The sequence below is a fragment of the Pteropus alecto genome, unplaced genomic scaffold (genome assembly GCF_000325575.1).
Source record: "Pteropus alecto unplaced genomic scaffold, ASM32557v1 scaffold86, whole genome shotgun sequence".
Lineage (NCBI taxonomy): Eukaryota > Metazoa > Chordata > Mammalia > Chiroptera > Pteropodidae > Pteropus > Pteropus alecto.
This window is the reverse complement of record NW_006442109.1, coordinates 15,295,171-15,315,383: the sequence shown is the minus strand read 5'-3', so window position 1 is coordinate 15,315,383 and position 20,213 is coordinate 15,295,171. Positions and strand designations below refer to the sequence as shown.

At 33.5% G+C, this 20,213-nt stretch overlaps 1 protein-coding gene across 1 annotated transcript in view; it reads right to left on the bottom strand.

Moving 5' to 3' along the window:
• Window positions 1–20,213, bottom strand: part of ADAM10 (ADAM metallopeptidase domain 10) — a 112,388-nt gene that overhangs the window by 36,936 nt on the left and 55,239 nt on the right. The window contains exons 5-6 of the mRNA XM_006920322.2: window positions 5,904–6,004; window positions 1,051–1,200 (exon numbers count right to left, since the gene is read on the bottom strand). Coding sequence (XP_006920384.1) covers window positions 1,051–1,200; window positions 5,904–6,004 — 251 coding nt within the window. The remainder of the gene's footprint in view (window positions 1–1,050; window positions 1,201–5,903; window positions 6,005–20,213) is intronic.

Sequence of the window (20,213 nt, the reverse complement as noted above, 5' to 3'; positions counted from 1 at the left end):
TTTTTAATGGTCAGAGAAATGATCTTTTGAGTACCTTAAACCACATGCATGTGATGCCTGCTGAAGGATGGTTCACCCCCTCAGCTTTATTGAGGTATAATTAACAAATAAAATTATAAGATATTTAAAGTGTACATCAGGATGATATGATATATGTATAGGCTGTGAAGGAGTCCTGCCATCTAGTTAACACATGCAGTCATTCTCTTTCATAGCTCTGCAGCATGACACTATTAGCTATGCATTTTGTTCTGAAACTTTGTTTATTCCTTGGCTAATTATTTAATCCTATCTCTTTAACTATTATGTTTCAGCCCATAGCTTCTCTTCCTCATCCTAGTCACTATATACAGATATTATCTCCCAGTTTCTTAATTTGGATTTCATTCTCTTACATTAAATATGTTTGTACTCTTAAATTCCATGCAGAAAGCTCAAAGCTAATCTCTCTCAAGTTCCATTTCTACATTTTCAACATCCTAAGGGAATGACCACCTGGCTTTTAAACATGTCTAAAATGAAGTTTATCACCACCACCAGTATGAGGTCACCATTTATATAAGTGGCATGTCCATCCTCTCAGTCTCAAACCTTAGAGTCACAATGCATTCATCAAACTCACTGGAGACCTTCATTCAACATGAAGAACATTATACTTTCACAAGGGTTGAGAAGACACAAATGCAAATAATATTGTAACTCAGCGCTAAGTACAGAATAGAAATTAAATCCTTCTTACTAAAAGGATTCCTCTATTCTTCTCTTAAGACCACAAATGAAAATTCAACCCTTTTTTCAAAGCTAAGCTCCAGTCATCACTTTCCTTCAGAAAATTTTCTTACAACTCTCTTTTGAATGACACTAAAATATCCTAACTAGTCTTTCACTTATCTATGTACTTATCTTACATATTTTATCAAATCACAATTGAAAATACATCTTCCTTATTTTTCCAAAATGAGATATGTGCTAACTTTAACTTTTAAATGAAAATATAGGTATAATGATACAATATGAGGAATCTTAAAATAGTAGGAAAATTATAAATACCTGGGCAATCACAGCTTCTCGTGTTCCATAATATTTAAAGAACAGATGATCAGTCTGAATATAAAGCTGACAAGTATTTTTTTCAGCTGAAGTTGTACGTTTTTTCCTCAAAAGTTCTGGACCATTAACGGCATGTTCTTCTTTATGTTTCTACATATCAAAAAGAGTTATTTCTAAACATTAGCATGCTTCGCTATTATAATTTTATTTAGTTAAGAATACACATTATAAACAATTTCATATTCTGCTTTATTATATAACACCACAGGCATTTCCCTATGCCATTAAAAATTCTTCATAAATATTCTACTGCATACATGATTTATTACTTATGCAAGCAATTCTCTCACTTTTAAACATTTTTAAAATATACCTTTTAATAAATATAACCATTTGACTATAAAGCAAATTTATAGTACTTTATAATACTTTGATATCTTCTTCTACCTCACCTCTATAGACCCCATCTATCACCTAGCCCTATCAAATTTGTCTCCTAAATACCTAAGGAACCTGCCTATTATCTCTGGCTCCATCACATTAGCTCAAGCGACCATCGCTTATTACCTAGAGTACTGCAATAAGAGCAATGTAATCTATCCATATCCACTAATGACCTTCACTCTATTCTCCATATTGCAATCTTTTCAAAATGCATACTTGAAAATACTACCCATATATTTCAATGACTTCCTATTGCTCTAAGGATAAAGCCCTGAATCCTTTATACATACCACCAAATCAGCATTGCAGACTCTACTTACCTGTCCAGTTTCTTCCCATCCGTATTACTTCCCAGAGAGATCCTATAATACTCAACTCTAGCTCTCTGTGCTACAGCTACACAGGCCTTCCTTCTAATCCTCCAACACATACTTTGTCTCCTGCCATAGTCTTTGCACATGCTAATGATACCTTTCCTGATCTAGTTAACTTCTTCCTTCAGATTTAGCAAAGGTCAATTTATACATTATACCACCACATAGAACCATGTACCCATATCTCTTATACAGAGCAAACTTACAGTTTATTGTGTGCATATTTAATTTCTGTCCCCCGCCCGCCACCTATTACTTCAACTACTAAACCTTGAGTTCTAGAAAGAAGATACTATCTCTGTGTTTGCTTTTCACTATATTGCTATCACCTAACACAGATTTGGCAGGCAAACTGGACACTCAAAAAGTATTTGTTTGAAGAATTACCAATGCTATTGAATTCAGCACTTAAACATTTGTTTACAACTAAAAGTATTTTAAGTGGGTTTTGATGACACAGTAATAGAGAATTCCAATTAAATTTTAGATCAGAGTTCCTATCCTTTTTCTACCTGAGGAACTTCCATTAACAATGTGTATCTCCTACAGACATCTTCTCTCAGCTTTTGTTTGTGTAAAAAAAGATCTTTAATTTGCCCTCATTTTTGAAAATTATTTTCACAGAACATAAAATCCTAGTTTGACAGTTTTTTCCCCAACACTTAGAAAATGTCATTATCTACATCTTCAGTTTGCACTGTGTAATGAAGTCAGCAGTTATTCTTATATTTGTTCTCCTGTATATAAATGTACCTTCTTTCCTATGGCTGCTTTTATTTATGATTTTCTCATTTTCAGTGGTTTCCAATAATTTGATTACAATATGCCCTGGTATATTTATCTTTGCCTTTATCCTACCTGGGTTTCTTTGAGCTTCTTGGGTCATAAATTTCAATTTTTCTTCATATCTCAAAATTTTGAAGACATTAACTTCTCAAATATTTTTTCTGTATCCCCCGTTCCTCGACTCCAATTACTTTCTCTCTGTGCTTAGATCTGGATTTCTATTGTTTTATTCTGCTTTATTCACATTTACCCATGCTGTTTTCTGCAGTAACTAATTTGCTCTTAAGCCTATCCATTAAATTTTTCAATTCAGAAAATATACTCTTCAGTTCTCTAAGTCATATATAGTTCTTTATTATAATTTCTATTCTATTTTCTGTTATTCTTTGAACATATTCATAATAGTTGTTTTGAAGTCTTTGTGTGCTAATGCCTGTAATTTTTTATTCCGTTCCTACCTGGGTGGTTTTTCCCCTGATTATGGATCACATTTTTCAGCTTCTTGTCATCTAGTATGTTTTTGGAATGCTGAATATTGCAAATGTTAAATTACTGAGTATCTACATTCTGTGTGCTCTTTTAACAAGTATTATTGAGCTTTGTTCTGACAGGCAGCTGAGAGTCACCTTGACCTTTTCGAAGTTTGGTTTTTCGTCTTAGTTAGGGCAGGTTTCCAGTAGCCTTCCACTCTAGGGTGAAGTTAACCTACTCCTAGCATGGCTTAGGATCTCTATCAAGTATAATTTATGATTGTTGTTTAGTTCATAGATTCCACAATAGTTTTTCTTTCTCTGGTAGTTTTCGCATAGAATCTCATCTTGTGCATGCACAGCTTAGACTTTGCCCATAAGTCCAGATACCTCAGTCTTCCTGAATTTTGACCTGTCTCTTTTACTCAGAAAGATTTCCATGTACTTGCTCTTCTCGAGATCTCCTTCCTTGTGCCATTCCTGAAATTATGCCTCTAGTCAAAAATCAGGAAAATTACAGAAATGTTTATTTCTCCTCTCTGAAGACTCTTAATTCTGCACTGCCTGTTGTCCGATGTTTGACAACAACTGTTTCATATACTTCACTTAGTTTTCTAATCGTTTTGTTTTGTTTTGTTTGCAAGAAAGCTAGTTGGATACCAGTTACGCAATCACAGCTGGAAAGGAAAATCTCTACTTACTTTTTAAACTAAGAGTTTCGAAGTTTTCAGTTTAGACATTTAATACTTTAATTCATCTGAAGTTTTGTTTTGTTTTAAATATGGTATGAGATAGAGATCCAACTTCAACTTTTTCCAAATGCACATTTTTTTTCCTGCCTCTATTCAATGGTCTCTACTATTCCTCACTCATTTGAGATTCTAACTCTATCACACAACAGTTTCATATATGTATGGGTCTGTTTCTGAGCATTCAATTGTACTCCTCTGCTTAATTTGTTCATCCCTTCACTAACAGTACACTCAATTACTATAAGTTTCTATATCCGCTAGAGTAAATCCCTCTTTCCTGCTTTTACTTTTTCTTAGCTTTTACTTTTTCCATAAAACATTTTAGACCCATCAAATGTGGTGAATAACCCTTTTGCAATCTGTATTGGAATTATATTGAATCTACAAATCAATATGGGGAAAGAATTGATATTATTTATCATTTTCCATTAACATGGTATGTCTCTCCATTTATTTAAAATTATTCTTTAACATTTCTTAAGAGTTTTATAATTTCCTTAAATAGGTCTTATAATTCTTACATTTATTCTTCGATACATGATATTCTTGATACTATCATTAATGATGTCCCCTCTTTCGTCACATTTCTGGTAGTCTGCTGGATATAAAGAAATGTGACTTACTTTTGTATATTAATGTTATATCTAGTCACTGTTAAGCTCTACTATATTTAACAATCTGTAGTCTTGTCCTCTATCCACATTGCTGATACCTTAGTATAAGCCACAATTACTTCCTAACTAAATAACTGCAGCAACTTCTAATCAGTCTCCCAATCTCTAACCTGGCACCCCACCTGGGAATTAAAAATTCTTTACTAGTCTTACTATCTTTCTAGCCTTTCTATATAGGCATACTTCAGAGATACTACATTTTCAGTTCCAGACCACTGCAATAAAGCGAGTCATAATCTTTTTGCTGGTGGAGAGTCTTGCCTTCAATTTGTAAAAATATAACATCTGTGAAGTATAATAAAACAAGGTATGCCTGTATACTGTTCCTCCTGCCTTTCCATCTATTCATGGCTAACCTAACTCTTGCTTATTCTTTCAGTTTATGATTACTGTCCTCAAATACTTCCCAAGCTAGGTTAACGATTCCTCCTGTGTATAGAGTATCACCCTATAGAGTATCACCATGCTTAATACTCTTCTATCTATTACTACCTTCAATTGTTTCTGTGTTTCCAATTAAACTATAAACTTTTTGAAGACAAAACTTCATCTTAATCTCCACATATTACTAGAACCTACCACAGTCTCTGATATTTGACAGATCAATACACAGTTGTTCAATGAATGCAAGAATAAAATCTCACTTATACTTCAAAGATCCACCTCAAAGAGAATTGTGTATGCCATGTTACAGATCAAGAAATACACAAATCTATATTTGTGACTTAAGTAGCTCAAGAAACATTATTCTACCCTACTACTTTTAGAAAGGATATCTAAATTATATGATGTTTTATCATAAAAATTTTTTTAAACTTGTGCTTTGAATAACTATAACCCTATCACCTATTACTAAGAAAAAGGAGGTCAATAAAAGAACAAAAGAACAATAGTCAAATAGCAAAAACATTACAATTAAAATATCAACAGCACTACAATTTTTATTAGGGTGACTATCTCAGTTTTCTTAGAGACACACAACTTTTATTGTTAAAAACTGGGAAATCCCAGGCAAACAAGGGAAAGTTGGTCTAATTTTCACACTAATACAAATACTTACATTTATAGAAAAAACAAGTTCAAACTGAATATTTTATAAATTTTACAATAAAACATGTAAGACAGAGTATGTTTTGGACATACAATGTAATATTTATTGAGTCATGCAGATTTGTATTCAAATCTTAGCACCACATAGCTATTACCTAGCCTCTTTGAGCATTAAAAATATATAAATATTTTCCCGCAGTGGTACAAATCTTTCAGAAATTCTAGAACATACATTTTAATGTAGAAACACATGCCTAAGATCATTTCCATTTCTTAAATGCAAGCTAGTATTAAAATCCGTACCTGTGTTACTTCCTCTACACCAGTCATCTGGTATTTCCTCATCCTTTCAAATACTGAATGATCTGCACAGCCCCCCTGTGGACCATATTTATGGGGATAGTCTAAAACACAAAGAAGAAATATCATTACTATCACATTTAGATATTACAAATTATCTTATAAATGAAAATTTGTCATAATTAATGAAAGCTATAAATGCTTACTGAGTACCTATAGGAAAGGAATTATGCTAGGCATTCTAATTTCAAGCCTGGCAGGTTCCTAAGTTCTCCCTTAATAAAACATTACTGGTCTCTAGCTCTTTATCATCTGGATGATTTGCAAATTCTAAAAAAGGACAATAATTATTGTTTATTGTGGGTTTAACTTTCCCAACCTTTCCCATTGTGGATATATAGAGCATCTTAATTCTGCAATTTTCTTCATTTTGTAATTTATAACTTTCCCTTCAAACATATTAAATTTCCTATGCTGCAAGTGTACAAAACCACCTCAATCTGAACTACAGTTAGGCTAATATAATATTTGGCTTAAACTCTTTTCATGAATACCAACTGGCCTCAGAAAAGTGACCTAGAAACATGTTCCATGGCAGAGTAGAAGCAGACAGAGTTTAAATTTATTCAATATATAATTCAAGCAAATGCTTTATAGAATAATTATTTTATAATTTTTCTCCTTTTAAAAATTAAACAATGATTAATTTATCTTTAAGTAAATTAGTTCTATTTCCAAATAGCTATTCAATTTAGTTTAGTCATTAAAAGTTTACTCCACTCTCTCAAAGTTCACATACTTCTCTGTTGTTAATGTCCTGCTTAGTTCATGAACATATTTTATAATTCAATTTAGTAACCATAATTAAGAAAATTGTCAAAACACTAAGACAGGAGTGTGCAGAGAAGCACTGAAAAAAATCCTTAAGTAGCTTATAGATGTAATACACTGAATTAGAAACACTGCAGGTAGTTTCTTGAGAAAATTTAGAACCTAAAGTTGATACTAGGGATCTATTTCATTGGAAATATGAATTAAATACTACAATCCAAATCTGTACTGACAAGTAGAAGGTAGGGGTTATGAACAACATACCTACACTGATATAACAGCTCTGATTTAAACTTTAGTTTTTATCAGGGGTTAAGACTGCAACAGCTGTAAAATTCTAATCAATAAATGTGAAAGAAAAGACAGACTTAAAAGTTATCATTTTACAACTCTACATGTATAAGTTAATTTTGGCAAAGATCATCAATAGGTGCTAAAACCACTGAATGAAAGATATGAGGTAACAGGATATTCATAGTCTCTGAAAGTCTCACCCCACTGATTACTTATAATTGTAAAGAAAAAAGGCACCTTTACACCAAAGAGATATAGTGATTATCGTTTCATTTACCAAGTGATCAAATTAAGCACTACTAATAGTAGGACAACCTGATATTACGTGCCTCCTGTTGTGATGCAGTTAAGAAACATTCAGCTTCACCTGTACAATATCCTTGCCAAAATGTTAACTGAATCTAACCACGAATAAACCAGACACAGTAAAACTGTGGAACATTCTATAAGTCACTGCCCTAGACATGTGAAAAATAAAAAGTAATGTTATTAATAAAAGAGAAAAAGTTGAGAACTGGGGTTTGGGGAGCCTGGTAATTAAGACACAAAAAGAGACATAATATACAAATAGCAAAAAAAAATAAATAAATAAATAAATTTAGGACAACCGGAGAAATTTTATTATAGACTATAGTAAATGATATATAAAATTAATGTTAATTTTTTAGGGGTGAAACATGTTATTCAGAGATGTGTGCTTAAGTATTCAACAGTGATGTTTCATGATGCCTGTAACCTACTTTCAAATGGTTGCCCAAAAAAGTGTGGTGGGGAAGGTATAAAATGTTAAAAAATGGCAAATCTGGGGGAAGGAGGTATGTGTTCATTGCACGATTCTTTCAACTTTTTTTAAGTTTGAAATTGTCAAAATAAAATTAGGACTAAAAGACTGTATTATCACTGGAGCAAGTTCAAATGATTTTGAAATGGAAAACTAACACAACTGAAGTGATGAACAAGAAAAAAAACTCATATATAATTTTATTGTTTCAAAGGCTGGCTTCAGAAAGTGAAAATAGTGCCATACAACATATATTTAATAAGAATCTACCACAAAAGCTGAGAAGTTTTACAGTGTAATATGCCAAAATTTTCGATTCTCACGATTTAGTAGATTTTGGGTCTTATCACTCCAATGCTTTCTTCTGCCACCATTTTTTAACTGGAAAATGTCCCAGTGAGCCTTGCCCAGATTCTTAATGGAACCTAACTTGCCTGAACCACCAGCTAAAGAGGTTCCTCCAGTCTATGAACATAATATACAGGCATACTCATAGACAAGTGGACATACACTTAAGTTCTTTATTCAGTTAACAGACTTTAGATCTCTTGGAATTTTCCTACTTGTTTTAATTATGTAAAGCCAAGTTCATAGTTTGATATAATTTATACATCCATCATTTTGTACTATTTTACCCAATATTGAGAGAGTCTAGTCTCCAACAACTAAAAAAGTGGCCTGATTCTTTGGCTAGTTTTCCCTTAAATCATGGATAAGAAAATGGTTTATCTATTTCTTACAAGATAAAAATGTGAATAAGGAGGAATCCTTCTGCTGACACTGGCAGTAACTAAGCAGATAAGTACAAAAATGTTCTCAGACTTCTGATATCCAAAGTATTTTGCCACAGAAAATGGATAAGACTAATATATTTTCAAAAGCTTATTTTAATGTCTGTTTCAATGTGATAAGCAACTAACTTATGATTCAATTAGTATGTTAAGTTCTTATTTTTCCTTTATGGATCAGTTTGTGGTGCCTTAATTTAGATTTCTCTATAAGACAATACCTAATAATCTATTTTACCATTTACCTTATGCTAATTTAAGTTCAATGATAAACACATATTTAACAACTTTTGATAAAATTCTTAGAGTCGAAATTAGACATCTCCCACACACACACAAAAAGAGCTATTTTAAACTACAGTTCTAATTTATCATTAAGTTTCTTAAAATTATCTTAATAACTTCCATACCCAAAGTGCTCTCTCTCACACATGGACATGAGCACAAATACAAGAGCATGGCTACTGATGACCCCCGTCCTCCCCGCAAAAAAAACTATTTAATTTAGCCTTTAAAAAAAAAGCTCCGAGATTAAATCATTATAGCCAGTTTTGGGATGAACTTCTCTTAAATGTCTACCATACCTGGTCTCCCCATTCCATGTGCCTCACCACTACCAAATATATATTTTTTAAAAAGTATACAGGAGCTAGGGAATAATCCATTTACAAAAATATACAACCTTTCCCAAAATCCTGCCTAACAGTATATCAATTACCTAACTAGTAAAAAAAGTTTTTAAATGCTCAAAGATTTTATTTAAAAACACAATTTTACTCTTGGCACAGTTCAACAGTCATTGACCAAACGGGTTCCTCACTTTCCTGAGTACAAGACCAGACTAAATTTCCCAGCCTGCCTTCCAAGCTAGGTGTGACATAACTGAGTTCTAGTTGGAGGAATGTAAACTGTAGGGAAGTGCACTGGCCAGGGTCTTCCATGCTCTTTTCCTTTCTGAATGGCTGGTAGAAGACACCAGGGAACAGCAATATAGTATAGCCACAAAATAAATAGCCTGGATTTCTAATCACTTATTGAAGAAAAGCTCCGTGATAACAACACTCACATTAAACTGTTATACAGTGAGAAATGAGATTTTAGTGCATTTTGTCACTGAATTTGGGGGCTGTTTGGTACTACAGTTAGCAATACCTTAATATATGGTGAACACTTTTGTCAAGAATAGAAGAACTTATTTTACATCCACTAGAATTTGGCAAATTTTCTTATCACAGCCAATACCAAAATAGTGTTGGTCTAGTGTATCAGAAATTCTTTAGCAGTGCTGGTATTTGTTATTGTTTTCTAAATGTCTTCATTTAAAACTAGTTTTCACTCACCCCAAGATACAACTTTTGCCAAAAAATCAGTCATAGAGTTGAGACTGAAACTCACAGTACAGTAATAATTCCATCTTTTAACTAAAGATAGAGGCTCATAGACTCTATAACACCCAGATTAAATATATTGCACACTAAGAGAAGTGCTATTATTATTTTTCAAAAAGTTTTTCAAAAGAGGATTTAATCAATGCAAAATTTTCAGTTTCGGAAAGCAAAAAGCTTTGAGGTTCACTAGCAATCTAGTTATAAGTCCACCACATAATATGTCAAAACAACATTTTTGTTTCCATGTATAATTTAGATCACTTAAATGTATTTCAAGATATGTCCGTTGAAATGCCTGATTTTATTCGAATTTGAGAAATAACAAAGATCATAATCTGATCATGACAGAAATTAGGATTTACCTTCATTCAAAGCATACTATGAAATATATTTTGAATCTGCTCCTATGCAGGCACAAAAGAGCTACTGCAAAGTATTTCTGAAAGCGAGGATATTATAGCTTTCAAAGTCTGTACATGGTATTTAACTGAATATCTTACTAAATTCAAGAACAGAACAAAAATACCTCTATCTTAAACAACTGTAACATCATTTTCTTTAATGCAATGATAAGGGAAGCCAAAGAAGAATATATATGTCTGATTTATATATAATCAGCAATCCCTCAATAAAATATGAATACCTTCAGATATTGGTAATATAGCAAGCACACTGAAACTCTGTGTCATCAATACATTGGCAATGAAGCCGAGCATTTAAACATGTCAGGGAGGAAAAATTTCTCCTGTACCCTCTAGGCTCTTTTGGCTGGTCTAAAAATTAAATTGACAGGAGGCAGATTAACAGGAAAAAATAAATTTAATTCTGTACATAGAGGGACTCCATTAGAATATAAAGCCCAAAGGGCAGCCAGGTAACTGAACAACCTGAGCTGAGGAGAAGGGGGAAGGGGCCTAGGACTTCAAAGGGAAAAAGAAGATTCACAGAGAGAGGAGAATAAATGTTTCTATCCCTTGCAGAGACAAAGGGACGCAGAGAGGAATGTAAACAAACAGGTCTTGCTAAGTTTCCCCCAGTCCACTACATCTTGCTCATTCATATTCCTTTCAGTTATTATTCATATTCAGTTATCTGTGGTGACAGCTCCCTTCCTGGAGTAAGCCCCTTATCAAACTTCTTTCAAGCAGTGAAGGGAGAGGTAAAAAAAGAACTTTGTGAGCCTTCTGTTTCTTAAAAATAATCAGCCTAAAATAATCCACACATTTGGGGTGGCAAATTTCACTCCCCTCCAAAGATTAAGATTAAGATAATCAAACAAGTAGTGTCTAATGGGTATCTAATTTACTTGATAAAATATATAAAATTGATATATTTATTTACATAAATACATATACACACATATTTGTAACACTGTATCTATACCAATATCACTCTCACACACACACACACACACACACACACACACACCCACACACACACACACACACACACACACACCCAAGTGTAGATTTCTATCACTTCTCCACACAGTCAGAAGTCAAACAAGTAGCAGTGTAAAACCACACCTCCTATAGGCTAATATTAGCAGGAATTGAAAGGAAGCCAGCAGAAACTTAAGAACAGAACCACGATCCCTCGTGGTCTAGATTCAATAAGATTCCCTGTCCCTATCCACCCCCAATAGGTTGCATTTGACTGGAATCAAGAGAGTATCTATGTTTTAGAAAATCACCTCTTCTGGTCCACTGTCTCACAGGGGTCAAGAAAATCCTTATGTAGCATTCCTCACCTCCATCAGGATGACTCCAGCAAGAATCAAGGGAGAACCCCAGAACTCTTCCTATTCTTGAAAAGACAGTCCCCTACCCCCAACTTCACTAAATACTCACAGTTATTTACCACTTTCTGCCTTGGGATCATCAGAACTACTCTCATTGTGGCCCAGCTTTCATAGACAGACATGAGACTATGCTACCAACCACTCCAACTTATAGGTATTTGCTGCCCCCCAAGTCATTACTTCCCTCTATTTCCTTATTTTTAGCTCCTAACTCATTGTCACTCTCTGACACTACCCCATCATAATTCTCAGCGAATCCAACATTCAGTTGATGATCCTTCCAAAACACTCACACTACCTTTTTTCTGATGCTCTTCTCCTACTTCAACTTCTCACCTCTATGGTCATACTTTTGAACCTGTCATTACTGATAATTGAAACCTCTTCATAATCTCAACTTCCAAATCATACTTTCCACCACTTATCTTTTCAGAACATTCCCCCTCTGGGCTCCAACAATTCAACACCACCAAGACCTTTCAATCTATCGATGCTATTACCTTGTTCACTACCTTGTTCTCTTTCTTTTCCCTATTTATCTTAAACCCTATAGTGAATTATTGTTATAATTACTCCATTGCATTTGTCTTAAATTCCCTGGACACCCACCAACCTCCCAACTGTCAACAAAATCCTGTTTAAGTTGACTCTCTACCTACACCCCTGCAGCTGAATGGGGTTGGAGAAAAACTAGTAACAATGACTACTCTAACTCAAAAATCATAATCTGTAACCTCAAGCAGTTCACTTATGCCACTTGGCAATGATATTATATTTCCAGAGTCCATTCTCAAACCTATTTACCTAGTTAACCACAGGCAGTCTTCACTTTGCCACATCAGTAGAAATACTTAAATTGACTATGCAAGCTGAAACTATGCAAAGTGATCTTAATAATCAATGGGAAAATTGTTCTATGACATTTAACATTTTTTATCAAAATACTAAAATTCTCTTACATTGTTTATAAATATATAGGGGAATGAAAAATAATAAAACTATTTATTCAGTACACTGTAATTTAAAACATTAGCAATAACAAGAATTAGAATATTTAAAAAAGTGTTTTATTTCTTTGTAAATTATCTCTTATATATCATAAATTAAAGACATATATTCTTTCTGAAAGCTTGATATTTAGGATGAAAGAGATATTTCCAAAGCAAGAAAGCAGTATTTACATATACATCAAATTCTGTCAGCACAAAACTCTCCCAATAATTAAAAAAAAAAAAAAGATCAAGTATAAAATCTTTCTTATATACTTTCAAAACTTCTAAAAGAGCCTATTTTCCCTGGTCACCACATTAACTATGAAAATGGACAATGACATTTTCTTTTTAAAATTACTGACAATATAATCCCATTTCTAGAAAAAGCCTTTGTTCAACTAATGAATAAGTCCGCACTGAGATGCTAAATCATAGGTTGCACTGTAGTTCCCCAGAAAAGGCCAAACAGCATATTCTTTCACAAAGAATGAGTCATTGGTGTAGAATATTCTGCCTATTTAAAACAAAGATCAGTTTTAAATCTATTGCCTTTCTTCCAATTCCTTTGTATGCCAACTTCTTGCTTCTGTTTTGTTGTAGGAGGTACAAATACAAACAATACATATATTGTGATACTGCCTCAAGCAGGAAATAGCTCTAGTTAATTCACTCCGGGAAAGAGGAATATTTATAGTTCAGATTCTCTGCCCAACAGAACCGTGCATAAAACACCCACTTCTCACTCCATACTAACTGCAGTAGACCTTGCATTCCCATTGCTCCTAGCAAGGCATCACTCCCCACTATATGACTGGCAGGTTAGGAATTTGACTGCATAGTCCAAGGCCTTGCCTATGAGATGTAATCACTCCAAAACTTGGTGTAATCACTCCAAAAACACACTATGAATCATCAATCTAATCAAATAATCCAACTTTGATTATATTAATTGAATATAAAATAGAGTGATTCCACAGACAGATAATGCACAAAATGTTGCTTTGTTAACATCTGGAGGTGAGTGGGGTCCTTGTCCATGAAAATGCCATTTACTCCCAAAGTTGCCAAAACTCAAAATGGATTCACTGAAGGAAGAGTAAGCGGAAGAGTAGGCTTTATTTTTTTTAGGAGAAATGATGAGTTTGAAGTTATTAAAAACAAGACAAAAGGCCCAAAATGGAGTCACCTACTAAGCCCCATGTCACCAACACAAGACCTAGTTACAGTTTAAGCTTCTCCCAGAAATGGAATCTTACACCAGTCTATCAGGAATCACCTAGTCAGCACTAGTGCAGTCATCTACCTGACAGACCACTGCCCTCCCCTAAAGGAAAGTGAACTTGACACAACCAAGCACTTTTTGCTGGTATGACTTCCTTGTTCCTGCTCCTTTCTGCCTACAGGTCTTTCATTTTGTACAGTTCCTCAGAGCTCCTTTCAACCTGCTAGATGGGATGCTGCCTAATTCATGAACTGTTGAATAAAGCCAACAAGAGCTTTAAAATTTACTCAACTGAATTTTGTTTTCCTAACAGAGAGATGGAAGAATAGGTAGGGAAGACCCCAAATGTCCTTTCCCTTCTAATTCCAGGGGGAAGGAGTCCCTTTCTCCCTAGTAACCATTCCCCATCCCCCTTACCCAGTCTACATTTGCAGAGGGTAAGCAAAGAGCATGAGAAGAGGGGTACAGTATGACTGTCCCTGGGAAGGAGAGGAAGCTGAAGATGGCCCCCTTTTCCAAACATACACTCATAACATTGATCTCCCAGGAAACAGAGGTGGGAAGCTGGGCCATGAACATCTCTCCCTACCCCTGGTTTTTAATAAGAGTTAGTTTTAGAGGCCAAGCAGATAGATTATGGACATTAAGTTAGGAGAAATGTTGTTCTATTATTCTGATCAATTACAAATAGAATCACTAGACTCTCAAGTGCATTAGGACAGAAACTTTACCCTGTTTATCACTGTACCAACAGTATCAGAAAATGTCTTATACAGATTATGCACTCAAATAATGTTAATTAATAAATTAATCATTAAACCTATAAAACTGAAACATGTAATGAAAACTAGTAACACACTGACTTAAAAGTGACCATTATTTCTATTTACTCGATTTGGAACTATATATACCTATACAGAGAAAACAGGTGACTCCACACCAAAGATGCCAGTTTATTTTCTTTTCTGAAGTCCCTGAACTGTAGCAGCTAAAATGAAATATTGCTGTAGCCAGAGTAATAGCTACCTTTTTCCTATCATCACAGATTCCTATCTCTAGCAGTCAAAAGTCTATCCTATCTTCAAAGTGCAAGTCAAATGCCACTTCCCCCGGGACATCTTCCTAAAGATCTCTAAGGCTTTCTCAGTGTGTACTACCCTCAGTGCTTTGATGACATTTTAGTTACAGCATTTATCATAGTCTGACTCTCTATTATTGACTGAGAATTCTCCTAAAGGTTTTTTTAAAAGTCTCAACCCTTGCTGTATATTCACAAATCAATAAACACTTGCTGAATTTAATTTTTCAGTCAGCAACAGGTTTTCATGCCTCTTTTCAAAGGTCATCTGTTTGCCAAAGACCTGTAAACTACTAACTACAATAACCTCCTTTTAGCCTGCATTCTACCTGCAATAACTGTAAACTATCTCCCATTTTAAATTGTCTCTACAGGGAAGTGTGTTCTAAATCTCTAACTACTTTACAGATTGACTATAAAATAGGGCATATTCAAAATTAGGGCCCGTATGCACAAAAATTTCCTAAATGTACGTCATTGATATTCTTAATTGCATTAATTTATTCATAAAATAAATCATGGGAGGAAAAACTATTATTTACCAAATATAAGCGATACAGGAATAAATGACACAAAACATACACTCTCAAAAAGCTTACAATCTAGCTGGAGTGTCAGACTAATATTCCATTTAAATATTAACTTGCTAACTGTTTATGTTCCCTGCAATCATCCACAGCTCACGAAATATTGGCTGAATGTAACTTACTCATCTAGTCAAACAGTGGTTTTCCTTCCATGCCTCTTCTCAAAGGTCAATCATATGACCAATTGCATGTAAAATGCTGGATTCAAAACATTAGGAGGACTCATCAATGCATAAGCAGCAATAAAGAGAGAACACTCAGAACTGAGGGGCCAGAAAAGGCTTCTAGGAAATTATATCTGAATTGTATTTTGAAGGATGAGTATGGGTTTGGGGAAGAAAGAATCTATATAAAACCAGCATAAGAAATTTATCTTCTTTAATCAATAGTTGCTAATATGAAAAATTTTTTTAGTCATATTGTTTGTAATAACCCTAAGCTGGAAATAATCAAAATGTCCAACAATAGGCAGATGCATAAACAGATTATGTTATATATAATGAAATATTATTCATCAATAAAAAGAAATAAACTACTAAAACACACGACATAAATGAATCTCAAAACAACTGTGCTAAGTTAAAGATGCCAGATTTTTAAAAAAGAGTATATGGTATATAACTGCATTTACATATAACTCTAGAAATTGCAAACTAACCTGCAGATTAGTGCCTAAGGAAAGAGGGGTTGGAAAGGAGAGAAAGATTACACTAAGTAGGAGGAAGCTTTTGGGGGTGATAGATATATACACTGTCTTGATTATGGGATAGTCTCACAAATGTATACATATGTCAAAAATTATCAAATTGTATACTTTCCATTTAAGCAGTTGTGTCAATTTTTCCTCAATAAAGCTGTTTTAAAAATATACCAACTAGAGAGATGTGACAACCAAATATAACGTGTGAACCTTGACTGAATCCTATTTGGTTTTTTTAAGGGACACTTTTGTGGAGCAATCAGAGAAATATACCTACAAACTATAACACCACGATATTATAAATCAAGATTAAATTTCTAGGTATAGGACTACAAAATTTATACAACCGTCTTAAAGAGTCATCTGCCAATATATATTGAAATTTAAATGACTGATAACACTACTTCTAGGAATTAATCTTAAGTAAATAATCACACAAATGTTGAGGGGAAAAATTATGCACAATAATGTATACTGAAACAATGTTTAACAGTGAAAAACAGGAATCAATCTAAATGTCCAATTAGTTGATGAGGTGGTAAATAATACATTCATCAATGAACAATGGAATATTATGCAGCAATTTTTTTAAAAGGCAGAGCTGTATTTATTGGCATAGAAACAAATCTAAGATATATTATAAATAAAATAATATGTAAGATCTGAAAGACTATTCACCAAAACATTAATGGTGTTGAACATACTCCATCTTCTACTTAATTCACATGCCAAATATTTATTTATATTTACATAGTCATTTGATAATCAGCAAATCCAAAAATATCTCCAGCTTTAGAGAAAAAGTAGGTTGGAATTATTAAGTTTTGAAGAGATAAGGGATACTAATGATAAAATGGGGTCTAACACTCTCATTTTACATATGAAAATGAGACTCAGAAAAATTTGCTTATCACTAATTTGTTGTATGATCTGGAGCAAATGAATTAAACCCTGAAATAGTTTTAACTAGTTCATCTACAAGGTCCCATAAAACCATGATTCTAAGACTCTGGTTGCTGAAACCAGTAAAATCCACATCAATAAATTCCTAGTGTAAAGTATGAATATAAATATAAGATAACAAGATTGCTTATGCAGACTATCTAATCTCCATGAACAGAATTTAAAATTTTTATAATCAATCAGATATCACAATGCCTCTTTAGGAGCAGCTCTTTGCATGACCCAAGTCCTGAACCAATGTCCTCAGTCACACTCTAAAGATCACTGGTATAAACATCAAGCATTGAATTGTGCTATAACAGATGTAAAAGACTTGAGTTTTAGCCTCACTTAAAACTAAGAAATACACATACTCTTAAATGCTATTTTCTCTAGTTTTTCTGTGACTTATTACTCATAATAGTTGACCTGAAATGTAAATTTACTCTATTTTTCAGTAGTGAACATGGCTACACTTCAGGAAAATCAATGATACCAAAAATAAAGAAGTCTTTGCTTTCTCCTAATTCTTTTTAATCCCCACCATAATTGTCTTCACTGTCATTAAGTCCTTTGACTTTTACTAGCCTTTAAACTAGTCTTTCCTAACAAAATGTAAGCAAAAAAGCACTACGGTGGAAGCCAAGAGACACAGATCCTTGTCATGACAACATCTTACACAAGTTGCTTAAGATTCTTCAGGCTTCAGTAGCCATCATCTTCAAACTTAGGGTTTTGAAGTACTTCTAGAGCCTTTTACGAAATACTAAAATTACAGATTTTTATTAAATTCAGCACTACATCAACCTTCTGGTTCACTCCAAACAAGTCTCTTTTCCATGAAGTTTGCTGACTAGGTACGGTGAAAAAACAATCCCCCCCAGCCCCACCACCACCAAAAAAAATACCCTTATTTGCTAACTAGGTATGATGAAGAAGCAATGCGCCCTCCCCCAAAAGAAAATCCTTATATTTAAAATGCACGTGGTTGTGAAGTCTTAATCAAAAATTTTCCAATTCATTCTTTTTACTAAAAAAAATTTTGGAAAAACTTTTTCCAAACCCTCAAACATGACAGTATATGGAATACTATATAATTAAAACTGCATCTTTAAAGCAATATTCAGTGTTTAGGAGGAAAAATAATTTTCCTTCTACCCTTCTAAATTCTTTTGGCTGGACTAATAATCAAATTAACATGAGACAGATTAACAGGAGAAAATGACCAAATTTATTACGTGTGTACATACAGGGGTTCCATAGGAATATGACACCCGATGACAGGGGGTCGTGGTTTAGGACTTCAAAGGACAGGAAGGCAATTCATATCTAGATAGAAAAGATGGGACATAGAAAGGATTTTGATCAAAGGCCTTGCTAGGCTCCACCCTAATAAACTTAGTTCATATTAAACAATAGTTATCTATAGTAATAGTGCCTCTCCTGGAGCAGGTCCTTTACCTAAATTCTTTTACACTGGGGGGAAAGTCAAAGGTTCTTTCTGAGTCTTTCATTTCTTAAAAATAACCAGTTTAAAATAATCGATATCCTAAAAGGCATATTTTGGGGTGGCAAACTCTGCTTCCCCTCACCAAATTGTACAATGAATTAAATTTCTTATTCAATCTCTTTGTAAAAACATTTTAAACACTCCAAAACAAAATCATGTTTTGTATCTCAGGAGAAAAAGAATAAAATTTCCAAATTTAATTTTACTTCCTCGAATCAGTTTTCAAGCTGTTTTACAGTGTAAAAGCTTTTTTATTTTTAAAAAATCTTGTATTTCTGAAAGGATCATTCATACAGCTAAAATATTTTATATTTTAAAATAAATATACATATGCAAATATAAATAAATATATACATATATATGGCAACCAATGAGAAAAGGTCTTGATCTAAGATTTTCTCAACTTGAGTCTTATTTATATAAATAAAATAGAATAAAGTTTCTGAGTGAATAATATGAAAAGTTATGCATATTTTCTCCAATTCTGCCAAAAAGAACTAAGCTCCTCAACTGTCTCTTTTTATCTGGTTTTTAAAAAATGCGTTCTTAATTAGTATCTTATATTTCAGATTAAATAGTTTTTAAAATAGCTACCATTTCTCATGGCCTTCTCAACTTTTCTGCATTTGTGCCTATAAAGTATTTAGAGAAATAAATTTATATTTCCCAAGAGATTATCTTGGCAAAAAGGCAAAGAGGTATCATTGATACTTCTACATTTTTGTATTTCTTTTAAATACTGTCACTGTGCTTAAGAAAGTTCAGTATTTAAGATCAGTGCTAAGTAAGGCAGGTAAATTAAAACATACACTGTGGGAGTTTTGAAGTTGTGGGCCTTTCTAATCATAGTCTTAAGCCATTGTGCTTGAGCAATATTTATCAATCAATCAGGGCACTCCATTCCTCAATCTTTCCAATTGTCTAGCATTGTTTTCACAACTCAATATACATAAACAGATTTTCAAGCTCCAGACTGGACCTTAAGTATGGCTAGAACACTTTCTGAGCCAGTCCTCAGAATTTCCTGTTGTTTGTGGAATGACATTATCAATCTGATGATATTTTCCAATTCCATTCTTCTTTCCCTCTTTTTCTTCTTTTATCCTTCCCTCCCACTAATGACACAAAAAGAGTTGGAAGTCTTAGCGACTGTGACAAAACTCATTTATGTCAACAGCTTCAAAAACATAATATGAAACTAATTGATTTTTAAAAGGTTTAAAAGCAATATCCTGATGTTTCCACAAATGAGGCAGCTTCTACATAAATGAGGCCTTCACCTTGAAATGGTTAAAGTTTAGTGATCTTGATTTTTCAGAATAAGAAAAAAGGGGTCGTTCCATTGAAGTACAAGGGGGGAAAAAGCAACAGATATAGTCATGGCTAAAACATGCTGAAA